Source organism: Mastacembelus armatus, chromosome 4 (genome assembly GCF_900324485.2).
Source record: "Mastacembelus armatus chromosome 4, fMasArm1.2, whole genome shotgun sequence".
Lineage (NCBI taxonomy): Eukaryota > Metazoa > Chordata > Actinopteri > Synbranchiformes > Mastacembelidae > Mastacembelus > Mastacembelus armatus.
Window position 1 is genome coordinate 20,347,196 of NC_046636.1, and position 21,939 is coordinate 20,369,134.

Sequence of the window (21,939 nt, forward strand, 5' to 3'; positions counted from 1 at the left end):
GTTGCGCGGACAATTTTAAAGTGAATAAAAAGCTCCTATTTCTCAAACGCAGTCAGGATGGTGGCACCCTCAGGACTTACACTAACAATTCTTCTCCTTAGTCACACAGAAATATGATTTGCCAGGAGCCATGCTGCCTTGGTGGTGGCCGCTCATGAGCCAGGTCGTATGGTAGAGCTGCTTGTCAGCTCTTGAGTCCAGAGTGATGGAGATTCATCTCCCTTGACACGCGCTGACATACAAAACTATATTTAGCTGTTGGCGTCCGTGCGTAAAGTGACGCCGGCGCAGACGTATACGCACAATGGTTGTGGGTTGAATACTGATAGGTACAAACCAAGCCAGATTGTACCACAGCGTAGCAGTTATGGTACGATTGTCCTCATGATGCGACACATCAGGATCACATGTTTATTCATTCAGATCTGGGTCGGCTTCCAATGAGAAATCCTCCAGTCTCTTCTAGACTCTGCATGAGGCTGATGGGAAAATCAAATGAAAGCATCGCCTCTAGGATTAGGCGCTGCGTGTATGCCACGTCAGAATGAAACGTTTACCATTACGCTCATTCTACGGACTTTACAATGCAAATATGACCAAACCACCACAGGGTTGTATCCCACAGAATAAACCTCATTATAACCCTAATGAGAAACACAAACACTACCCGGGAATAGTAATGACCTTTCCTCTGTGATGAGGCTCGCAGTGTATACAGTAGGCTACTTTCTGAGGGTGTAGGCCTACTGCACTTTATGAATAATGAAAAAATGACGTAAACAATGCGGTCCTCTTTGCAGCTCGGGCTCGAGGCTCTGGGCGGGCGCACCGACGCGTGATGCGGTGGTGACGTAGGTTCAGTCGGGGATCTTTAATCCTCTGCCGCAGCAGCGCAGCCGGTAACCAGAGGAGGGGGTAGCACGGTCGGACAGGAATGGTCCGCGCAGGCTAGGATAGCCTACTACAAGGCCGGAATAGCTCGGTCTTTAGATAAAGGACAATATCGCCGAGTAAAACTGAGATTACGACTAGAACGAGTCGAGTATTTGCGTAGGCCAGACCCCCTCCTCTGCGACTCTGCCGTTTAGCCTACAGCCTATTCACAGACATCCTCCTAATAAAGAGACCTCATTTAGAAACGCTGCTTACATATATATTTTTTAAAACGTATACAGACCCGTTTGCTCCATTGAAAAGCCGAATTCGGTGTTGGTTATCCGGCTGACGGATACCAGGTCTCGTCCTGCCGGTTTCCTGCGGCCACTTTACTCTTCGCCCTTCAGCCGCGTCGCCGCGTCCCCGCTGTTCCTGTCAGCTGCTGCGCATCAGCAAAACATGCAGGATGAGCCTGTGGGGGTGACAACTACGAAACTGCCCCAGTCGACCGAGGAAAAGGACAGCGACAGCAAATCCGGGAAGCGACCGAACCAAACCGATCCCGTTCTCGACAGCCTGACGGCGGATTCTAACCGTCTGAACCAGAAGACAGCTTTCGTCTATTTTCACCGAGATCGCTTTTGCCCGACGCAGTCCATCTGTGACCTTCAGCACAGCCGAAAAATACAACAGCAGTTAAGTCAGCACACTGAGTTTAGCCCCACACAGTCGCCCCCACCCCAGGGAGGTTTCAGTCACCTGCCGCAGAGGCAGCCCTTCTCCAAGCCCGACCCCAGCGCCGCTGACCCCTGCGGCTCGCCAGTGGAAGAGGCTGAAGCCGATGCTGCGACGCCGTCGCCCACTTCCGTAAATCCAAACAAGATCCAAATGGACTCCCCTATCTCCCACCATATAAATAACGGCAATGGCACTAGCAGCACCGGCAACATGTTGGCCGGAGGTCTCGGCGCCGCTTTCCCGAACCTCCCCACCCAAGAGATGCAGAGCGCCAGCGGGGGCTCGACCTCAACTTCCCTCCCTGGGTTCGGCACCCCTTGGTCCGTGCAGACCAGCTCATCGCCACCACCCGCACCTAACTCCATCAACCCCATCCACGCGAACGCCATTAACCAGATGCCCAACACGGACTCTGACAACAGCTTCTACCCAGGTATCCCCTCCTCCATCAACCCGGCCTTCTTCCAGAGTTTTTCACCTAATCCGTGCGCCGGGATTAACGTGCAGGGCTTCAGCGGTCCTTTCTCGCCCCAGATAAATGTCCCTCAGCAGCCCCAGAGTCGCAGATCCCCAGTCAGCCCCCAGATGCATCCCCAGCAAGGCGCCTTCCTGCAGCAGAGGAACAACTACAACCAACATCAGGTGAGTTGTCTAAATCACATGTAGGTGACACAGGATGGTAGTGGGCTCTCCTGTTTTTCATGACCAAATATAGCTCCCACAACTACGTTTTTTGTCAATCCAGATGTTAGGGTCCCATAAATTTTAAGTGAAAACCACTACCAGGAGTTAAGGGGCATCTTGTGATACTGCTGAGATAAAAACATAGCCTTAAATATTCAGTGTGTGTAGACATTTTTGCAGCCATAGTTCTTGAAAGATAAATAGTCTTTTTTTTTCTTCTTCATAATGCATTTGCCATGTTCTCTGAAAGGGCTGAAGTCTCTACTCTTGAGGCTAAGGGAGGGAGGGGTGAACAGGGGATCAAGAGAGCATCTCTGAATCTAGCTGTTGTTCTCTCCTGGAAGCTGGCAGTAGGAGGCAGTCACATGGGTCTGGACCGTCCCTGTCTTGTGGTTCAGTCACTGTGAATACAAAGGCCTGCAGGGTTGGGTGTCCTAAATGGACGCTTATTTGGGTGAAATGAAGACATCTAGTCAATTGGTGGTGTGTGTATGTGTGTGTGTGAGAAGAAAGACAAACAACATCAATAAAAGCTTACGTGAAGGTTTAGATTATGCGGTAATCTTTGGCCTGTGTGTTATTCGACTTCAGCTTCAGGTTTCTAATGTGATTTGCACATTGGGCCTGTGTGTGTGTGTGTGTGTGTGTGTGTGTAAGTGTGCGTGTGACTGGGTGTGCTTAAGTGCATCTGAGCTGTGGCTGTTTTGCCGGCCTTTAACCCCTTGCTTTGATTGCCAGAGCTACAGTATGCAAATCGTTTGTTTTTTTAAAAATTAACCTTCAAAGATCAACCAACCACAATTGTCCCACCATCATAAATGGAAAGATTTTGAAGGAAATGCACCAAGAACCAGTGGGATAACCTGTTTATTATGATTTATTATTTAAAAGACTTTTGTACAAGAGTAAAAAAAACTTTTTTTTTTTATAGATTCATGTAGTATCTGGATGCACGTAGTTGTGTGCAGTAGAGCCAAGGCAGAAAGGATTTTAGATTGTATTACATTTGTGCACAAAACAGAAAGCTGATTGTCCCCTGCAAAAGATTTTCACGTGAAAGCACGCAAGATTAAGCATGATATGATTCTATGTATGATTAAGAGTAGACACAAGGTAGAGAGAGTGTGGTGGTGTTGCAGCTCACAGGGTACTTAGTTTAAGTCTTAAAGCTCTAAATCTTCTTATCTACCCACCCGTTACAGGAGCAGATCAAGCAAGGCTGTGGCGTACTGAAAGAAACTAAGCAAATGTAAATATTATATAGATACTGAAAAATGTCCAACGTGTTCATCTAACCATACCCTCTCCCTGGTCTGTGTACAGCCTATGGTGAAGCCATCTCCCTGGGGAAGTCATCAGGGGAACGGCTGGGGCTCCGGGGGGATGTCGTGGGGCCGGGACCACCGCAGAGGGAGCGGCATGAGTGTACCTGGCTCAGTCAGCCACGTCTCGCCCCTGAAGAAGCCCTTCTCCAGCAACGTCATCGCTCCTCCCAAGTTCCCACGCTCCGGAGGGTCAATGGGGCCGAAGTCTTGGATAGAGGAGAACATGTTTCGCACAGACAGCAACAGTAACACCCTGTTGCCCCTGCAGGTATGTGTTTTCGGATTGTTCATGCATTGGCTGGTGTTGCTGCTGTTGTAGGATAATTGGTTAGGTGTGTGTTGGTGAGTAGGTGGATTTTGTCTTTGTGTTGCAGTCTAAGAATTAGTGTAAAGGTAAAAATAGAAGAGGGTGTACTCACTATTTTAATTTCAGGTTACACAAAGCTAATGATGAGATGCCTTTGACATAGAAATGAAATGAGGAAGATATATTTTTTTATCAATAGGGAAACTGAAAGCAAAGACTTGTTTATACATATCTGTGTGTAGGTGTAAACTGATATAAGAGGCACAACATGGTTAGCATTTCAGTCAGATGGGAGGAGTTGTAAATTATTTGCTCCACAGGTTTGCTGAAGGTGTAACAAAGTGGGGGCTGGGCAGTAATCATTTTCAGGTTGCTAAGATCTTGTAGGTGAGATCTGTTTCAGGTACCAGGGACAGTAGAAATAAAGGTTTTTATGTGTATGACTAAAGGAACCAGAAGCTCGTTCCCTCTTACCTTTACTAATAAAAATGCTAAAGTCTAACAGGTCTGTCAGTGGTTCTAATATAATATTCTAATTGATGACTGCAAAAGAGGGAGTAGATGATAATTTATTAGCATATCAATTACCATGTTGTGTATGTATATATGCCATATATAAAATTAGTTTCATATTTTTTGCTTGGAAAGAATTGTAGTGATTTAAATAACTAGCTGGCTGATGCTTTCTGTCTGTGGCTTTTTTGGTATTCATGTATTTAATCAATACATGGGATACAGTTTACAAATGGCCATTCTGACGTGTGCCTTGTGTGCAAAAAGACTTTCACTCAACCAAGTGCATTTGATTTCTGAAGGTTTTGAATCATACGCAGTGTAATACAGCTAGCACATGTTTTATAGGAATCTAACTGGATTGTTGTATTTAACGATAATGTGGCATTATCTCCTTACGGCGCACAGTGTCATTGTCATTGTTTAATTTATCAGTAGTTTCTAATCGCCTTCAGTGCTGGCAATTAGACTAAAATGGGGTTGTAATTCTCTTGTAATAACAGTCAGTCACAGACTGGTGAGCCTGTATGTAAGAGGCTTTCGCTGCTTTAGCTCTTCTGTGTATCTCTTCATTAAAAGAGACTGTGCCATCGAGTACAGTTTATAATGCAGTGTCCCCTAAGGACCTGCCCTATACATATTTAATAGATAGTAAACTCCTTAAAATGACAAACATCGATTACTTTACCATGTATGCCGGCATAGTCTCTGCTTGTTATTTATAGACGCTAAGATAATAGCAACTTTTAATAACTTCCAGCAGAATATATATATATAGTCATTACGGTGACTCATTCAAACTAAAATAATGATATCACCTAAATATTGGTGTCTAAATAATTCCTGTTGCTATGAGCTAAGATTATTAGTGATATCAGTGCCAAGAAGTACAACACTTCCTATTCCAGGAAACAGGCCTGACTCCATGGATTGTTAATTTCCATAAACAGTGTCAGACACAGAATTTTTCAGATTCCAAGCCTTTTCCTTCCTTCCTTTCTGTTTAATGTTTGGCAGTCAGTGACGTACTGTATCTCTGCTGTGTCATGTTTTTAACATCACCAGAGGTAGACTGAGGAAGACGGGAGATAGTCTGGTTACGTGACATTTCTTTGATTTGTTCTGTAATACATTTTTTTTTTTATTAATGCACATTATCACCTTTAAACACTATGTTTTTAAACTAAAAGAGAATATTCACCTAACTCCAAGAACACCATCCATCATAAGATGATTTATTTGCCCAGTTTTTAAGATATTTTATTTAAGATTTCTGCTGTTAACAACTTAGGGTTTCAAATTACATTTCAAAAAGCGGTGTCTTTTTTTTCTTTTCAACATCATCACACTGGATGTTCCACAGACCTCTCAGTTTTTATTGGAAGAACTTTTACTAAAGATATGACAAGGATGACAGTGTGTTTACCTAGAGTAAAACGCACACCGTCACTGGAAAGCATCACACATGACATTGTGTTCACCTCCACGGTATTGACAAGATGGAAGAAATATCGGAATAGCTAAGACATAGCTAAGACAAAAGGATTCTGTTAGAAGTAAATGCAAAAATAATTCTTTGTGCATTGGTTAAACTAACTAAAATACCATCCAATTAAATTCTTCACTCTCCATTTTTTTTACTAAAAATAAACATGAATACAACACATATGCAGACTACAACCCTTCACTATCTAAGTGTACTGAACAGCTGTTAACCTGCTATTATGTTGGGTGTGATAGGTTAGGTTAGATGCTTTGTGGTATGCTTGTCATCAGAACAAAACCATATGAGTGTGTCATAGTTGGTCATTAAGGATAGGAAGAGCTGATGAGCTCATAACCTCCATCTCAGCTCTCCAGCTAAAGGCCTCTCCTGGTTTTGGTTCCCATTCTCTCTCTCTCTCTCTCTCTCTCTCTCTCTCTCTCTCTCTCTCTCTCTCTCTCTCTCTCTCTCTGTCTCTGTCTCTGTGAGCAGGTTGAAATATCCTGGGGAGTCTTCTCTATAGGCCAGTCACTCACATACCTTCAAACTCTTGAAGTGAATAAATATGGAAAGAATGTTAATCCAAGTGTGAGCAGCTCACACTGTTAAATTTCTTACATGTTAAGCCAAACACACATGCTTCAGCGGCTTTGTTATTGCTAAGCTAAATCATGAAAATCTGTTAGAAATATGAGAAATTAGATATACATTATGACTTGGATTTGTTTTTTCAGATCCAACTGTGGATGATATAAAACCTAACATCTGTTCGTGTGTGTGTGTGTGTGTGTGTGTGTGTGTGTGTGTGTGTGTGTGTGTTTTTTTTTTCATAGGATCGGTCCAGAATGTACGACAGCCTGAACATGCACTCCCTGGAGAGCTCTCTGATTGACATCATGCGAGCTGAGCAGGATCCGATGAAAGGTAAGATTGCCTTTCCCTTTCTCTTGTATCTTTCTACGCTGTCAGTGGGAGGGTGATCATGTTCGGAGAGGAGGCCCAGCATCGTGCAGGAAAGTGACAGGCCCATTGCTCCCAGAGCTGTGTTGTTTTTCCACCCACCATCTTATGTTCTCCCTGCTGAGAGCTTAATACTTCTGCCACCAGCTGCACATTTACATGACCTTCCAGCTCTGATCGCGTTGCTACTTAACCTGGGCAGCTGAGCTGAGTAAGGAGTGGAGAGGAGAGAGAGAGGGAGACGAGGAACCGTGCTACTTTTCTATACAACGCCTCTAATTAGTTACAGATGTTTTCTGACAGATCAGGCGCACACTTATCACACATGACGTGATGCGTAAATAGTTCTCGCTTTCTTTGCATTTATTCCTCGTAGCAGTGGAGAGGAGAGAACGTCCTGTAGTGTGACACTGTCCTGGCCTCCTGGGCTCAGCTGCTGGACATCAGAGGAGCAGTGTCAAATGACTGCACCTCTCCTGGTGACGGCTGCTTGTAGCTCATTTACAGCCTGCCAGTCAAGCTGCGCTATGAGTTTAAAATATAGGCCAGAGCTAACAAGACTGGTAAAAACCAAACCATGCATGTAACTGTTGCATGTGTGTAGGTCTACCAGAAGGCTTCAGTTGGTCGGGTTGTTAGTAGTATTCATTAAGACCCTGCCGAAAACAGGACCCAACCTGCGCCCTCCTTTCTTGGGCAAGTTTCTTGTTTTTCCTGCTGAAGCAGATGGAGAGGACATGGGCCAGTGTGCACAGCAGAGAGAGGGGGATCTCGACTAATTTTAGATGTGATCACACTTTCACACACTGTGCATGACAGCCAAGAGAGGAGACGAGAGAGAAGGAGGGCTCGCAAGGGTCAGCGCTGCCATTTATAGCATTGCCACATCTAACACAACGGTGTATTCTGGCTAGCAATTCCCAAATATAGCACATAATACACAGTAGTAATTATAATACAAGTGGAAATTTAATGCAATGACAAACACTTGTTTAAAAAAAAAAAAAAAAGCTAACAAGGGTTGCAACTTTAACATCTTTATATCCATGTGTATTTTTAATATCTTTTGTAGCTTCTTTTGCACAGTACCTGCTTGTGCTAAATAACATTTAAAGTTACGGTGCAAAATTTTTGAATTTCAGACTTTAGCACCACCCAGTGTTAGTATGAAAGAAGTCACTGTGCTAGAACACACCACAAGTTCATTTTGGGGATATTTGCTTAAAAATGACTTATATTGATTATCAGTTATCAAATTTGTTTTCGCTTTTGTTGTTTCAGCAACAGTTGACATGGAAATGTTTAAATAGAAAACTGCAAGTCAATGTGACATTTCACTGAATCTGAACTACCCCGACCTCTCTGGTAAACATGTGATTCCTCATGACTGACTGGCAGCTTCAACCCCGGCCAGTAACAAGATCGTGTCATGTTTCTGGTAGAGAAGTCTTTCACGGTTCTCTTCTTAGAGCTGAAAAGGAAATGACCCATTTTGTTTAAATAATCTCATCTTAGTGTTGATCAGAACACAGTTTCTGGAGTGTGTCAACTCAGGGATTTTTTTTTTTGTAGATAAAAAGAGCTTTTGTTTCTCCTTGTGCTGACCGTGATGCTCAGAACAGACACGTGACAAGGCTGATATAACACATTCATAGGCACAGTAGTTGCATATGTGTGTGTGTTTTGTGTGTTCTCACTCCCTTTTCCCTTGCATTGGCCTCGCCCTGTCGTCTCCATCTGCTCTGTTTCATCCCTACTTGTGTGTGTGTGTGTGTGTGTGTGTGTGTGTGTGTGTGTGTGTGTGTGTGTGTGTGTGTGTGTGTGTGTGTGTGTGTGTGTGTGTTTGTGCGCGCGTGCGTGTGTTTGTGTATGTGTCTGTTTCTCATGTCAGGCCGTGTGGGATGCCCTAACCCCGGGGCTGACGGCCTACTCATGCTCAATGGTAATTATCTCTTAGCACCATCATCTCCCTCTGTGTCTCCAGCTCTCATGATGTTTCCACTCTTGCTCTTTAGCAGTTTGTATTTGTTACATTTAGATCCATGTAGTACATTTTGCATAAAGTATCATTTGTCATAAGAATGCCTGTGTAATTCCTCTGTGCTCTCTACAAGTATCATTAAATATTTTATGTTCTGCCACTTTACCATCAGTGTGGTAGTTCCAATGCTCCAAACTGCCAAATGTTACTGTGTCCTGAGATTTCTTAATTAAAAGTCAGACTCCATCTACTAATACTAATGTTATCTGATGGCACTCACATGATGAGGGGTGTTTCCATTGTTATAGTGACTTACACTAAGGGACTTTGAAACAGTTGTTTGTTACATCCTCTCATTAAGATGTACATTTTTGGTGCCACTTATTGTAATTGTAGCCCTGCAGACCTTTTTTTTTTTTTTTTTTGGACACACCACATGTTGGTGTCAAAAATAAAATCTTGTTTTATAACAATCTCCACGGGACACAAATCTGGGTCAGGCAACATTTGCAAATAATTACAAGCATTTCTTTATTATTTCTGGTGTCGTTTGGTGTTTGCCGTTTCCTCCTGAGAGCCAGCAGTGAGAAATGAGAAATTTTTCATCCTCTCTTGGAGTCTGTTTTTGGCTTGTGTTACAGAGTCCCTGCATGTTGCTGTGATGAGGCTTGTTGTTGCTGATAGAGGACATGCAGGGCTTTTCAATGATGTAACATATGTGGAGTTCGACCTCAACAAGTTTATTTTTTCTAGTCCTCCACCTGGCTCCCTTTTTTTGGAAAAGAGGAAAGATTTTAGGATCACTAGATTATTTTCGGGGTAGTGAATTAAAGGCGACATACCGTTATTTGTATGTGTCGTCTGTGGCACCATCAGTAATTTCTCTATCTTTGTTTTATGCTTTAGTATAAAATGTTGTAGATGACAGGCTATGAATCGCAACCTCGAATGCCTTTTATATGTCCCCAACAAGGGACATATGCTGGGTTTTGTGGTTTTACTATATATTTATTTATACAAAGATGTAATTTACGAAAAGGAAAAAAACATATAAATCTGGATCACAGGAGGATGTAAGCAAAGCTGTTGTTTAAAGTCAATTTTTTTGTGTATTTTTTTGGGGTCTGACAGTTTATTTAACAGTGGCCAACCTGATGTAATTATCATATCTAATTTGGATAAAAGGGATGATAAGGTAAATGCAGATTTTTAGGTTTGTAGATGTTAAAAACAGCCTTTGAGAAATGTTCACACAGCTGAAACTTGTTCTCTGTACTTTTTCTACATGCAGCCAGGAGCTATGGAAGACGTCGAGGTAAAGTCAGCTTTCTACAACATGTCTTTTTCTTTGTGGTTTATTCTGTTGTGACATGCTTGCCTGCTTAAATGGAAACCATACTAGTGAGGCCTTCAGTTTGGAATAGTAGATCATGTAGCAACACTTTTTATACAGTTGTTATACAATTATTAATGAATTATGAAGGCCATTGATTATCAAAAACAAGAGTTGCATTGTCTTAGTATCCAGACATGTATGACGTCAAAGGTTTCAGGTTTGGTCACGTTTAGCTGAAACACTCTGGCTGTTGTGACTTTGCTCGGTGGAACTCAAGGTGATCAGAATTTAATTTATTAAAATACATTATGTGTACATGAATTGCATAAAATACATAAATGAATCCACAATTTGTGAAAATATTGAAGAGAAATTCAGCTCTAATATAAAATGTTAATTCATCAGTAATTTTTGTTTGTTTTTGTAAATGCGTAAACATGTTGAAACGTTAAATTATCGATTATTCAGCTCTGTGGATTTATTTTTATTGGGCATATTGTTTCATATGACCATTTTATGTATTTGTTTTTGTGTATTGAATATTTAATATTGAACACTCTGGGGTTCCACCTTCTCAGAGATATCATTCCCAGCTTTGTTCCACACAGCCTGCCTTTCCACACTTGCTTTATCTGCCACAGCACTCAGAGCAAGCACACAGGATTGCGTGCCCCGGGTGTCAGACCTGTAAAAACTAAATTGGACATAATCCTCATTTTAAGCTGGTGCTCTCACAGGCCCTCACTGTGGAACTGCAATACAAGCAGATGTGTTATTTTATGGACAGCCTCTGCTCTGACTGTGCGTTTTGTCATAGCAGAAATACAAAATTCCATACAGGAGAGGCAGGTTCTGTATTTAGGCCAGGCTTAAGACATGTGTTACTGAGTTTATACTTGTGAGTAGATAAAATAGATTAGATAATAGATTACATTCGCTGTAGCTGCAGATCCCTTTTTTTCTCTCTACCAGGCCGATCCTCCCTGTTCCCTATTGATGACAATCTCCTTGATGATGGCCACGGCAACCAGGGCGTCCCAGGAGTCCTTGGCTCCCCCAACTGCTACCCCCACCAAAATGGGGAACGCATTGAGCGCTTTTCCCGTAAGGTGTTTGTGGGAGGTTTGCCCCCTGACATTGATGAAGGTGAGGAAAACTATCATTTTATGACTGCATGTAACTCTGGTACATGTTCTGTCAACCATCTCTCCCTCTCTCTTCACCTGTGTTTTGTTGATTATCTCCTATTGCCTCAGATGAAATAACCTCAAGCTTTCGCCGCTTTGGTCACCTGGTGGTAGACTGGCCTCACAAAGCAGAAAGCAAATCCTACTTTCCACCTAAAGGTACTGGCAAAAGCAGGAAGCCCATAGTAAACACACGTTTATGGCCGTTGAGCATTATTTACATTGAGCTTGGATGGTGAAGCTGTGATGAAAACGAATGAGGCATCATTTGAATAAATCAAGGCGAGAACATATGTTGTGTGTTTAATGCTCACTGTGTGTGTGTGTGTGTGTGTGTGCGCGCGCGCGCGCGTGTGTATGTGTGTGTGTGTTTCCTAGGATACGCGTTCTTGCTGTTCCAGGAGGAGAGCTCAGTGCAGGCTCTGATTGAGGCCTGCATGGAGGAAGATGGGAAGCTCTACCTGTGTGTCTCCAGCCCCACTATTAAGGACAAACCCGTGAGTTCAACAGGACCAGCTCACACAAAACGAGACAGTTTTTACACTGAAATGTTTCTGATTTAATTTAGCTTAACTCTGACTCCAGGTGCAAATACGACCTTGGAACCTGAGTGACAGTGATTTTGTGATGGACGGATCTCAGCCCCTCGATCCCCGCAAAACCATCTTTGTGGGAGGCGTCCCTCGTCCCCTGAGAGCAAGTAATTATACTCACTCTCACTGCCGCAGTCTTGACACTTTCTCCCCCACTCTTTCACATCTTGTTGTGTGACTTCCCTCAGTTAAAAATTCTTCGACTTTTCTTCTTCTGTTCACGCTCTGACTAGTTGAGCTCGCCATGATTATGGATCGTCTTTACGGTGGAGTGTGCTACGCAGGAATTGACACCGATCCAGAGCTCAAGTACCCAAAAGGTGCAGGACGAGTGGCCTTCTCCAATCAGCAGAGTTACATTGCTGCCATCAGTGCGAGATTTGTCCAGCTGCAGCATGGAGACATTGACAAGCGGGTACACCCTCCCCTTCATGACTAATTCTCAGTTGCCCTATTTACTAAAGTATATATGATTCAGTCATCATATAATGGATGTGTCTTTCACAAAATATGTGAGTACATGTTTTGAGTGTGTGTGTAAACTTTGTGAAGACCATTTTGAGCATTTCTCTATCAGAGTGAGGACATTTTGGCTGGTGCTCACATTTTCAGGATTAAGGTTATAGGGGTTATATAGGGTTAGGGAGAAAATGAAGAGAGTGTGTGTTTGTGTTTGTGTGTGTGTGTTTGTGTGTGTGTGTGCGCATGTGTGCATGTGTGCATGTGGTGATGAGTCAAAGGTTATTAGGTTGATTGAATTACCTTCTTTTACCGTTCCTGCTGCTGTAAGTGTTGACTTTCTGCGAACATACACATTATACTTTGGCACTATGTTTTTATGCACTTTCCATGTGTTCTCCAAAATGTGTGTATGCAGGTTGAGGTAAAGCCTTATGTCCTGGATGATCAGCTGTGCGATGAGTGCCAGGGGGCACGCTGCGGAGGGAAATTTGCTCCCTTTTTCTGTGCAAATGTCACCTGCCTGCAGTACTACTGTGAGTTCTGCTGGGCCAACATTCACTCCCGCGCTGGACGAGAGTTTCACAAGCCCCTGGTCAAAGAGGGAGCCGACCGCCCGCGCCAGATTCACTTCCGCTGGAACTAGAAATGCGACCACAGCCACGCTGACACAGTCAGAGGGAAGGGAAATGAAACACCGGCTAACAGGAAAAAGAGCATCGCTCTGCCTCTCCTGCTCTCCTAAGCAGTATAATCAAGTACATAACACTAAACAGTATATACTATATATATCTATATATCTTTTGTAGCAGCCAAACACCACAAGCCTCAGTTTTTCACCAAAACCCCGCTCACATCTCAGGCTCTGACAACTCTACAACTTTTTTGTGGTACTTTCATCTTTTCTAAGAGGAGATTTAAAAAGAGATTGATTTTTGTAGGTTTTTTTATTATTATTATTTTTGTATGTGAGATTAAAAGTAGATATGGGAATGTTTTTGCATGGGGGCAGCTCGTCTGTCTGTCTGCTGCTAGCCACCCCACAGTGCGTGTAGTTCACGCTTCTTTCTGGGAAAACCTTGATTCTCTAATGTTGATGCCTGCCCCAGGTCATTAACCAAAGGTAGCAAAAAGATAGGAAGCATAAAATTAATACATTACTGCTGCAAAACAAACAGCTGTTCTTGGTTTTTTTTTTTTTTGGGCCATGGGCTCTTTCTTCTTGTTAGAGAGTTTATTAAAAAAAAAAAAAAACAGATGATAGGGTTATCTCTGTGCTCATACTGGTCCATAAAGTAATACCTCAAAATACAAAATCTGGTCTCTGCTAACTGTATTCAACATTTGTACTTAAGCTATTTTAGAAGCTTTGCTGCTATATATACATATATATGAATAGATGTGTAGGTATTCTATTTAATGCTGATTTATAAACCAGAATCATGTAAAAGGAAATGCAGTATGCACTCAACCACTAATGGCCCCCATTGCTGTGGAAAGAGTTAAAGTGCATGTTATGAAATAGCTCCACAGCTAGCATGCAGATTAGATGTGAGGAAAAAAAAAATACAAAAATAATAAAAAACAAACCACTGAAATCATAATTAAAGACATGAAATTCTCTAGTGAGTAGCATGACCATCTATTACAGATGCCTAAGAGGGAAAAGATCAGATGAAGCTAAATAACTAAGAAAACCATATTTAAACTTGCATGCATTGACGTTTCTCTGTTGTTTGATCTGTTTACATACTTAACGATACAAAAAGTGATAACTGGTTCTAATGTAGACTTAGTGGATGCCATCATTTTGTGACATGGTGGCCTGTATGGCAAAAAAAAAACAAAAAAAAACAAACAAACAAAAAAAAAACAACTCCTGAAGCAGAGAAGCAGAGTGGTGTTCAGTGGTTTGTGTTTGTGTGCCGTCCCTGTGCTGTGTGACTGTTGTTAGTGTAGACTGAGGCTCTAGTTTAGTTACCGACAGATCATATAGAGGACAATTACAACATCCACATGACTCTGCCTTCACCCTTCCTATCCCATATCTTTGTATGGTTCCAAAGGTTAATTAAGGTTAGCATCATCACTCCGGCAGACCAAATGCAAACAAAATACTTGGTCAGTTGGGAGATTTTACTGGGAGAAATGGGCCGTAGTAATAAACATCCTTGGAACATGTTCACTTCACTAGTCTGCTTATTTTGTAAAGACTAGTTGAAGCAGTAACGCTGTGTGGCTGCAGCTACATGAAACTCTGGCCCACTTACTGGAAGATGAAGTATCTCGGAATTAAGCTTTTATAATGAATATGATAACACTTGGTCTTTTGGTGTGCTAAAGATGAAACTCTCTTCTCTTTGTTTCTAGTGTATGTCTGTTGGATTTCCACCGTGACCCTTGAAATACTTAAAACGCTTAATACTTTAAAAAAAGCTATTTAGGGACAATCTTTCTGTGAGGATGGCGGTACCAGCCGTCCGTTCGGTACTGTACAATTGTGTCGCTTTCGTGTCGTCGTGGTTTTTGTGTTCTATGCCCTGGTGTTTGCTCCTCGGTATCAGTGTTCAGGTGTGTACTGTTACAAAACCTTAATGAAACTGATTATTTATAGTCGAGTCATATGATTATAATTCATTTGTGTCAACTACTTACCCATCACTGGTCCTTCAATATGTTTTTGTAATATATATTATGCACTACTTTTCTATATCCTCGCTTTTTTTCCTGCTTATTCAGCCCCGATATCAGTGCAGATGTGGACTCTGAAACCTCCACCTATTTATAATTCTACAGAGGATTTATTAAATTTTATTTTTTCATAATTACTTATTTAAGATGTAGTGTGAAGCAGTGGTCTTAAGTTATGTTCCGTATGAGTAGAGCAGGAATCCAATATTTTCTAATATATTCTATTGTAGTGTGGTTGCTGTGAGGGCAGGGAGTCAGAACGGCGTTGCAGTTGCAGTCAAAGAAAGAGCTCCCCGTCGTCCCCCTGTGGCTTTAGTTCTCATGGTGTCCGATGCGAACATGTTTGAATATCATCACCTGTAACACTTGACTCGTGCTGTTTTTGTGAGGTTCTCTTTTCTATGTTGAACACTGTTACTTTGTTCTGTATGTGTCTTTGTTTTTGTAAAAATCATATTTATTTCACTATTTTTGTAGACAAAAAAAAATACTATTTGATTTTGATTGTATTTTTCTATTTAAATAGGACTATTATACAATTTATTTCCCCACTCCCAGTGCTAATTTTCTCCAAACGTTTTGTTCAAAGACGAGCAATCATGTCATTAATACCAACATCAAAATTTTTGATATACATTTGATTCTTATTTTGATACACGACCCATTTTCTTTTGAAGGAAGGAAACGTGAAGGTTTTATCATATTCTTAGAAGACACTTGAGATTCTCCCCGTTGCATCGAGGCCCCAGCTGCCTGTCCTCGTAGATGCTCTGAAACTTGAATATTAACACATTTTGAAAGGCTGACTAACCTCGAATCTGTGTTGTGATGTGCAATACTGTTTCTAATGTTTGTATAAAAGTAAGAACAACAGTGTAAACCTTTTTAATGCAGATTTATTTTTTTCATTGCATATTTTGCAGATTTCTGATCCACAGTGTCATTTTTTACTGTCAGAAAAATAAACCCCGTTTTTTCATTGCAACTATTTTTAAATCCAGATATCTTTGTACTGATGTAAATGATTGTAGTTATTTTGGATAGTGTTTTGCTAACAAAAGGAGAGACTTTTTCATGCATATTTCTATTTCATTTCATCTTGTTTTATCCCACGTTTTTATTTAATTTAACAGTAGCAGAATTGTTGGAATAATTTTTCATATTTAAATGTCATTGGTATTATTTTGTATTTTTATGTGGAAATACACTATATATAATTTTAAGATGCTAATTGCTAAGATATTATTTTGAGTTTATTTTTAAAGCTAAATATTTGTAATTTTATTGTTAAAGTGACTAATTTCTAAATCACAGCTCGTGTATAGATTCACAAAAGTGGTTTAGGAGGTGTTTGGATTGTAATTATTACTGAATGGTTCTTTGATATGCAAAATGAATATCATTTTTATGTTTATTTTTGTTGGTTTTGTATTTAAATGGGGTGTTGATTACAATCTTTTTTTTTTCCCTTTCACTTCCTGAATAAAGACCCATTCTGTTTGGACACAACATGGCTGCCACTTCATATATGTTCTCTTACTCTAATGTCATCAGGTGCAGCCTCCTTAATACTTACTTAATACTCTCTTAAAACTTAATACTTACACAAGATATTGGCCATACTCAAAAAATAAATATGTATGTATATGTGTGTGTATATATATATATATATATATATATATATATATATATATATATATATTCATATATATTACTGTGATTGTGACGTGAAAAAGTTCACCTTCAAAAAGTAACCGGTAGTTTCTTTTTTGACATGCAGCCTTGCACAAAAAAAACAAAACTGTGTTCCAGATGTATTTTTACACTCTGGTACTGCTCCATTCCTAGTTCATTTGATTTACTTTTCACACAGTACCTATAAAAATGACCAATGGGACAGAACAAGTCCAAGAAGCCCCGTCACTGAATCACTTTTGGCGCCACCTATGGACGAGTGTCAGAAATACACCTAAGATCAACACGGAGGTCAACATGTCATTTCTTAATCTGATCTGATAATCTTTCTGTTAATCTGATGATGATCCAAGCTATTGAGTTCACCCCAAACTGAAAGAGACTTGATCCATGACATAATGGAGCTGATTCTCCATGCACATACTGGGCTTGCCTGGATGATAGCTGTTTGCCTTTGGACATTCAGGAGGCAGGGAGAAGGGAGTGGATAAGGGGTAGAAGGGGAAGGAGGAAGAAGGAGGGTTAGATGGAGTGAGTTCATTCTGCTCCTGCTCCTGCACTACAACACACTTTTTGCAGCAAGGGCAGCTGAACTCTGCACACAGACGTCTAACAGCACAGCAGAAAAAGGCGAGTAACATGTTTACTAAGGACTCTCAACATGAAGAAGACTGGAATCTGAGCAGATAGGACCAAGACACTCAGCAGTGCCCCTTTAATCAGTGTCGAAGTTGAACAGCTGGAAACTGTTGGGTAAGAACACTGGTTGCATACTCCTGTCTGCACTGTTTGTTGACTGTCAATGATCATCCTTCATTCAGAATATTAACTAAAGGGAGTGATGTCATGCAAATGCAGCTGTCTTTAAATTTTCAGGATTTCAAAGTAGAACTTTCTGAACAAATACTGTGAATATACAAATACCTGTGCGAGCCAGTGTGTGTGTAGAGTTGTACCCACATGTGTGCACACATGGCCGATTCTGATTTGTGTGTGTATAATTATATGTATCACAACACTTGAGGTAAATGATCTCCCTAAACGAATTTAGTTGATTTAAAATATATAACTGGGAGACTTGTGTCTGGCATAAATTAGAAACACCTTAGGGGCCACTAGAGAAGCTGACATAGCTCAAAATGGACCAGGCATTTTCAGTGAAGAATATACATATACAGTATTTTAATTATATCCACTTTCGCCTCATCTTCACAGGAAAAAAAAAAAATACAATGAGAACCATGAGTTCATTAGGTACATAAACATGCTTATACTGTCACTGTTTCCAAAGATGACCTGCAAACTCTTTATTAAAAGTGTAGCTTGCAGCGTACTGATTGTGCATAACAGCATGTTTGTTTGTGAGGTAGGGAGTGCATTTACTGTATGTCTTCATGCACACGCACTTGTGTGTTTAAAAAGAGGACCATGTCTTTAATAGATGCTGCTTTACTAATGCTGACATCATTGCTGCAGAGGGAAATTGGCGGGCGGGGTTTCTCTCTCACAGGACCTTACACTGGCTCTGTGACCATTTTAATTCCCCTCAAAATCAAAAACATGCTACTCCAACGGTGCAGCTTGTTCACATCGTGCGTGTGTGTGCAGAAGCGATAGAGTGTCCTTCCTGTTTATGTCATTACGTTTACAATCTTGTAGCTAATACGTTCTTCTTATGTGCAGCCATCTCCCAATGTGTCCATGGCAAGTACAACATGTCGCAATAAAAAGTTATTTTTATAGACAGACAAGGGGATGATCCTTCTCTGTAAACCTGACACACATGTTCCAACACCCCCACCTACCAGGGACAGCCAGCCAAAGAGCAGATTCAAAACTCATATTCTCACACCCACATGGGCAAATATGGAAAGAACGAGCATGCGTATCAGTCAAATCCCCAAATCTCACTCTGAGCTCTCAGTCACACTGCCAAAAGACAAAAGATGTTCCTGTAGAAGAACTGTGTCAGTGTGTGTCTATATGATTCAGTTATTAGTTCATGTTTATTATCCAGCATCTGAAAGATTGGATTTAAGTTGCCAAATTGCATTTGTGTAGTCCCTGATTCACCACTGCTGGATCCAAATCAGTGTTATTCCTTTTGATCTTATGGTTACGTTCTATTAGTAAAATACATGATGAGATCATGTCTCAGTCTTTCCCTCTGTTAAACACAAACGTCTAATGACTGTGTCTGTGCAAGTGTCACTGCTTTTGTGATTAGCTCCCCTGACAGAAAATGTTCTGGATGTTATGTCATAACTTGGGAATGTTTTGGCAAAAAAACAGAAGACTTGGAACAGAGACAAAGGTTTCGTTTGAGGTCTCACATGCAATCCTGTGGTGAAAGAGGGATTTCACTGTGTGAGACAGAGGCAAATAGCAATTGCCTTTCATTAACCGAATCACATCTGGCTTCATGCTGTACATGATCACTATGACCATGACAATACCACTGTAAGTGTTTTCTATTATTATGAAAAATGAGAACAGGTTTTCATTTCTGGTCAGAGCCCATTTAAGAATCTGGCAACACAACTATCCATGTATGTTTTATTACTTCCCTCTGGCTCTATCTATCTGCAAATGCAAAAAAACATTACATGTTCTGGTCACTGGTGGGCGCACACTAGAGATGTCCCTAAAAGGATGTTAGAAGTTAATGAAGTTCTTTTAAAACTGTTTGTATTCACAGATTTGAAGATGTGGGTGTTGATGGGAGTAGTCTGTATATGCCACTGTGTCTTTGGACAGCTGTTTGAGACCAGGCTCAAAGGAGCACCACGTCTGATCTGTAGTGTTCCCGGGTCACCAGGCCTGCCTGGCAAACCCGGTCCCAGAGGGGCTCCAGGAGCAGATGGGAATGTGGGTATACCAGGAAGAGATGGCAGAGACGGCAGGAAGGGTGAAAAAGGAGAAAAGGGAGACACAGGTATAATATTAAATCTAAATGACTACAACATCAGTTTTTGTGTGCCATTAAATAAACACTACCCACTCTGTGCATGAACAAAGCTGGCATAGCAAAGTTTTCTAATTTAACAGCTGGCTTACATGGGCGAGAGGATTAACTGAAGAATTCCGCTGAACAAAAAAACTAATAGTGTTGTGAAAGAAATGAAAGAAGGAAATGTCAGACAAACTATGTAGCACCTGTTTGAAATAGCACCCACTATTCTAAACAGAAATGACAAGGCGACGTAAACACACCTCGGGTCATCGACTCCTCCTAAGGAAGATGTTCTGTAGTGATGATCACCATGAAAGAATTGACAGACAAAAAAATTTTGTTGTGTAGGAGAAAACATCATATTTACATTTCACATTTACCCTCAGCTAAAAATATCAGCATTTGTACTGCTTCTTTCCATTTGGCAGCTGCTCTGTCATATTTTATACTACACACTCACTATTACTGGGGGAGGTGGTGTTGGCTACATTTTTGTAAGTAGTGGGAAGGGTTTTTACCTTAGGTGCATTTGAATGTTGTTTTATAGCCATCTTACTAAGTTATCAGATGTGATCCACAGCTAAGGTGACTGTTTCTATATGCAAATGTCATCACTGTGTTCTCCCAAACTTCACACTTTATACATCGTTTATCATAGCTGTTCATAGTCTGGTTCTGATTTCTTTTCTAGTTTAGACAATTCAGAAGATAAACATTTTATGTGGATAAAGCTGTCAAAGTTGCAAAAATATTTAGAAGGACTGTATCTCTTCATATCTTCTAGCAGCAATACTGTATTGATATTATTTACACAGTTTGAACTGCAGTAATTCTGTCTGTGATGAAGTTTATATAGGCCACCTGTGTTTCCACTATGTGGTGATTCAGACGCACGCCTTCATCTAAACATTAAACTACTCATTCAGAATTACCCACTGATTGCACAGTTTGTGTTTCACAGAGTTACCAACCTCCAGGGTATTTTCTGTACAGATGTAGTCAATTGGGGTGACTTGGGCGGGGAGCTGTGATTCCATTTTCAAGTAATTTAATATGTTCGACAAGTGGACAGCAGAAACAGAATCATATGGCAGGGAATTAACAAAAACACAATTTTTTAAAATAATGGTGCATAAATGATGATCCCAACATGATTTTCCATTTCAGGGGTGAAAGGCAGAGTTGGCCCAACAGGTAAAATTGGAGAACGAGGTGATCGTGGCCCTGCAGGGAAACGAGGCCCTTCTGGAGAGAAAGGGGATCTGGGCCCACATGGTCCTCTGGGGCGTGAAGGAGAGAAAGGGCACAAGGGTGAACGAGGGCCCCGTGGGACTGCAGGAATTTGCAAGTGTGGCAGCCTGCTGCCTAAATCTGCCTTCTCTGTGGGAATTACCAACAGCTACCCTACAGAATACACCCCCATCAAATTCAACAAGGTCCTGTTTAATGAGGGTGGACACTATAACCCGCAGACAGGAAAGTTCATTTGTGCATACCCCGGCATTTATTATTTCTCTTATGACATTACACTAGCCAACAAACACCTGGCTATTGGTCTGGTGCAGAATGGCCAATATCGCATTAAAACCTTCGATGCCAACACTGGTAACCATGATGTGGCATCTGGGTCCACTGTGATGTACCTGAACCCAGAAGATGAGGTGTGGCTAGAGATCTTCTACAATGAACAGAATGGTCTATTTGCAGACCCAGCCTGGACTGACAGCTTGTTTTCTGGCTTCCTTCTGTATCCCGACACAAACTACTTTGATGCACTTGCAGAGGACTATGCATAGAACCTAGAAAACACACAAAAAACCCCCAAAACTTCTAGGCACTTTTTTTTGACAGTTTTATTGCACCGATTGTATGATCAAACTATATTTTTATACAGAGGTTTGAACTGGTAGTTATATTATTGCTATAAAAACTTATCCACTGGCTTAAAATGATATTTTTTGATAAGCTGAGTTTTTTATGTATTTGTTTTAGGTTAGAGTTGGAGCAGTAATAAATAAATATTGTTGACATGTAGAGTTTCTTTGGCTATTTTCCTTCTACAGAGGCAAAACTGACAGGTGAAAAAATGATGTTGCAAAGTGTAAGATGAAAGGTCAGCCGTATTGGTTTTTTTGGCAACAGTGCCAAAAACAGATTG

The 21,939-nt window shown here is 41.1% G+C and overlaps 2 protein-coding genes across 3 annotated transcripts; both read left to right on the plus strand.

Annotated features, from left to right (window-relative positions):
* Positions 1-899: 899 nt before the first annotated feature.
* On the plus strand, positions 900-16,642 carry cpeb2 (cytoplasmic polyadenylation element binding protein 2). Of its 2 annotated transcripts, XM_026305059.1 has the most exons (11): positions 900-2,256; positions 3,622-3,891; positions 6,760-6,850; positions 8,778-8,828; positions 10,159-10,182; positions 11,176-11,349; positions 11,460-11,549; positions 11,769-11,887; positions 11,976-12,090; positions 12,217-12,398; positions 12,861-16,642. In XM_026305059.1, exons 1-11 carry the CDS (start codon positions 1,336-1,338, stop codon positions 13,086-13,088), a joined length of 2,265 nt encoding a protein of 754 aa, XP_026160844.1. In that variant the 5' UTR covers positions 900-1,335; the 3' UTR covers positions 13,089-16,642. The 2 variants fall into 2 exon arrangements, with proteins under 2 accessions (XP_026160844.1, XP_026160845.1); XM_026305060.1 differs by lacking the exon at positions 8,778-8,828.
* Positions 16,643-17,362: 720 nt separating this feature from the next.
* On the plus strand, positions 17,363-21,815 carry c1qtnf7 (C1q and TNF related 7). The gene is made up of 3 exons (XM_026304817.1): positions 17,363-17,581; positions 19,527-19,763; positions 20,949-21,815. Exons 2-3 carry the CDS (start codon positions 19,535-19,537, stop codon positions 21,575-21,577), a joined length of 858 nt encoding a protein of 285 aa, XP_026160602.1. The 5' UTR covers positions 17,363-17,581; positions 19,527-19,534; the 3' UTR covers positions 21,578-21,815.
* Positions 21,816-21,939: the final 124 nt, after the last annotated feature.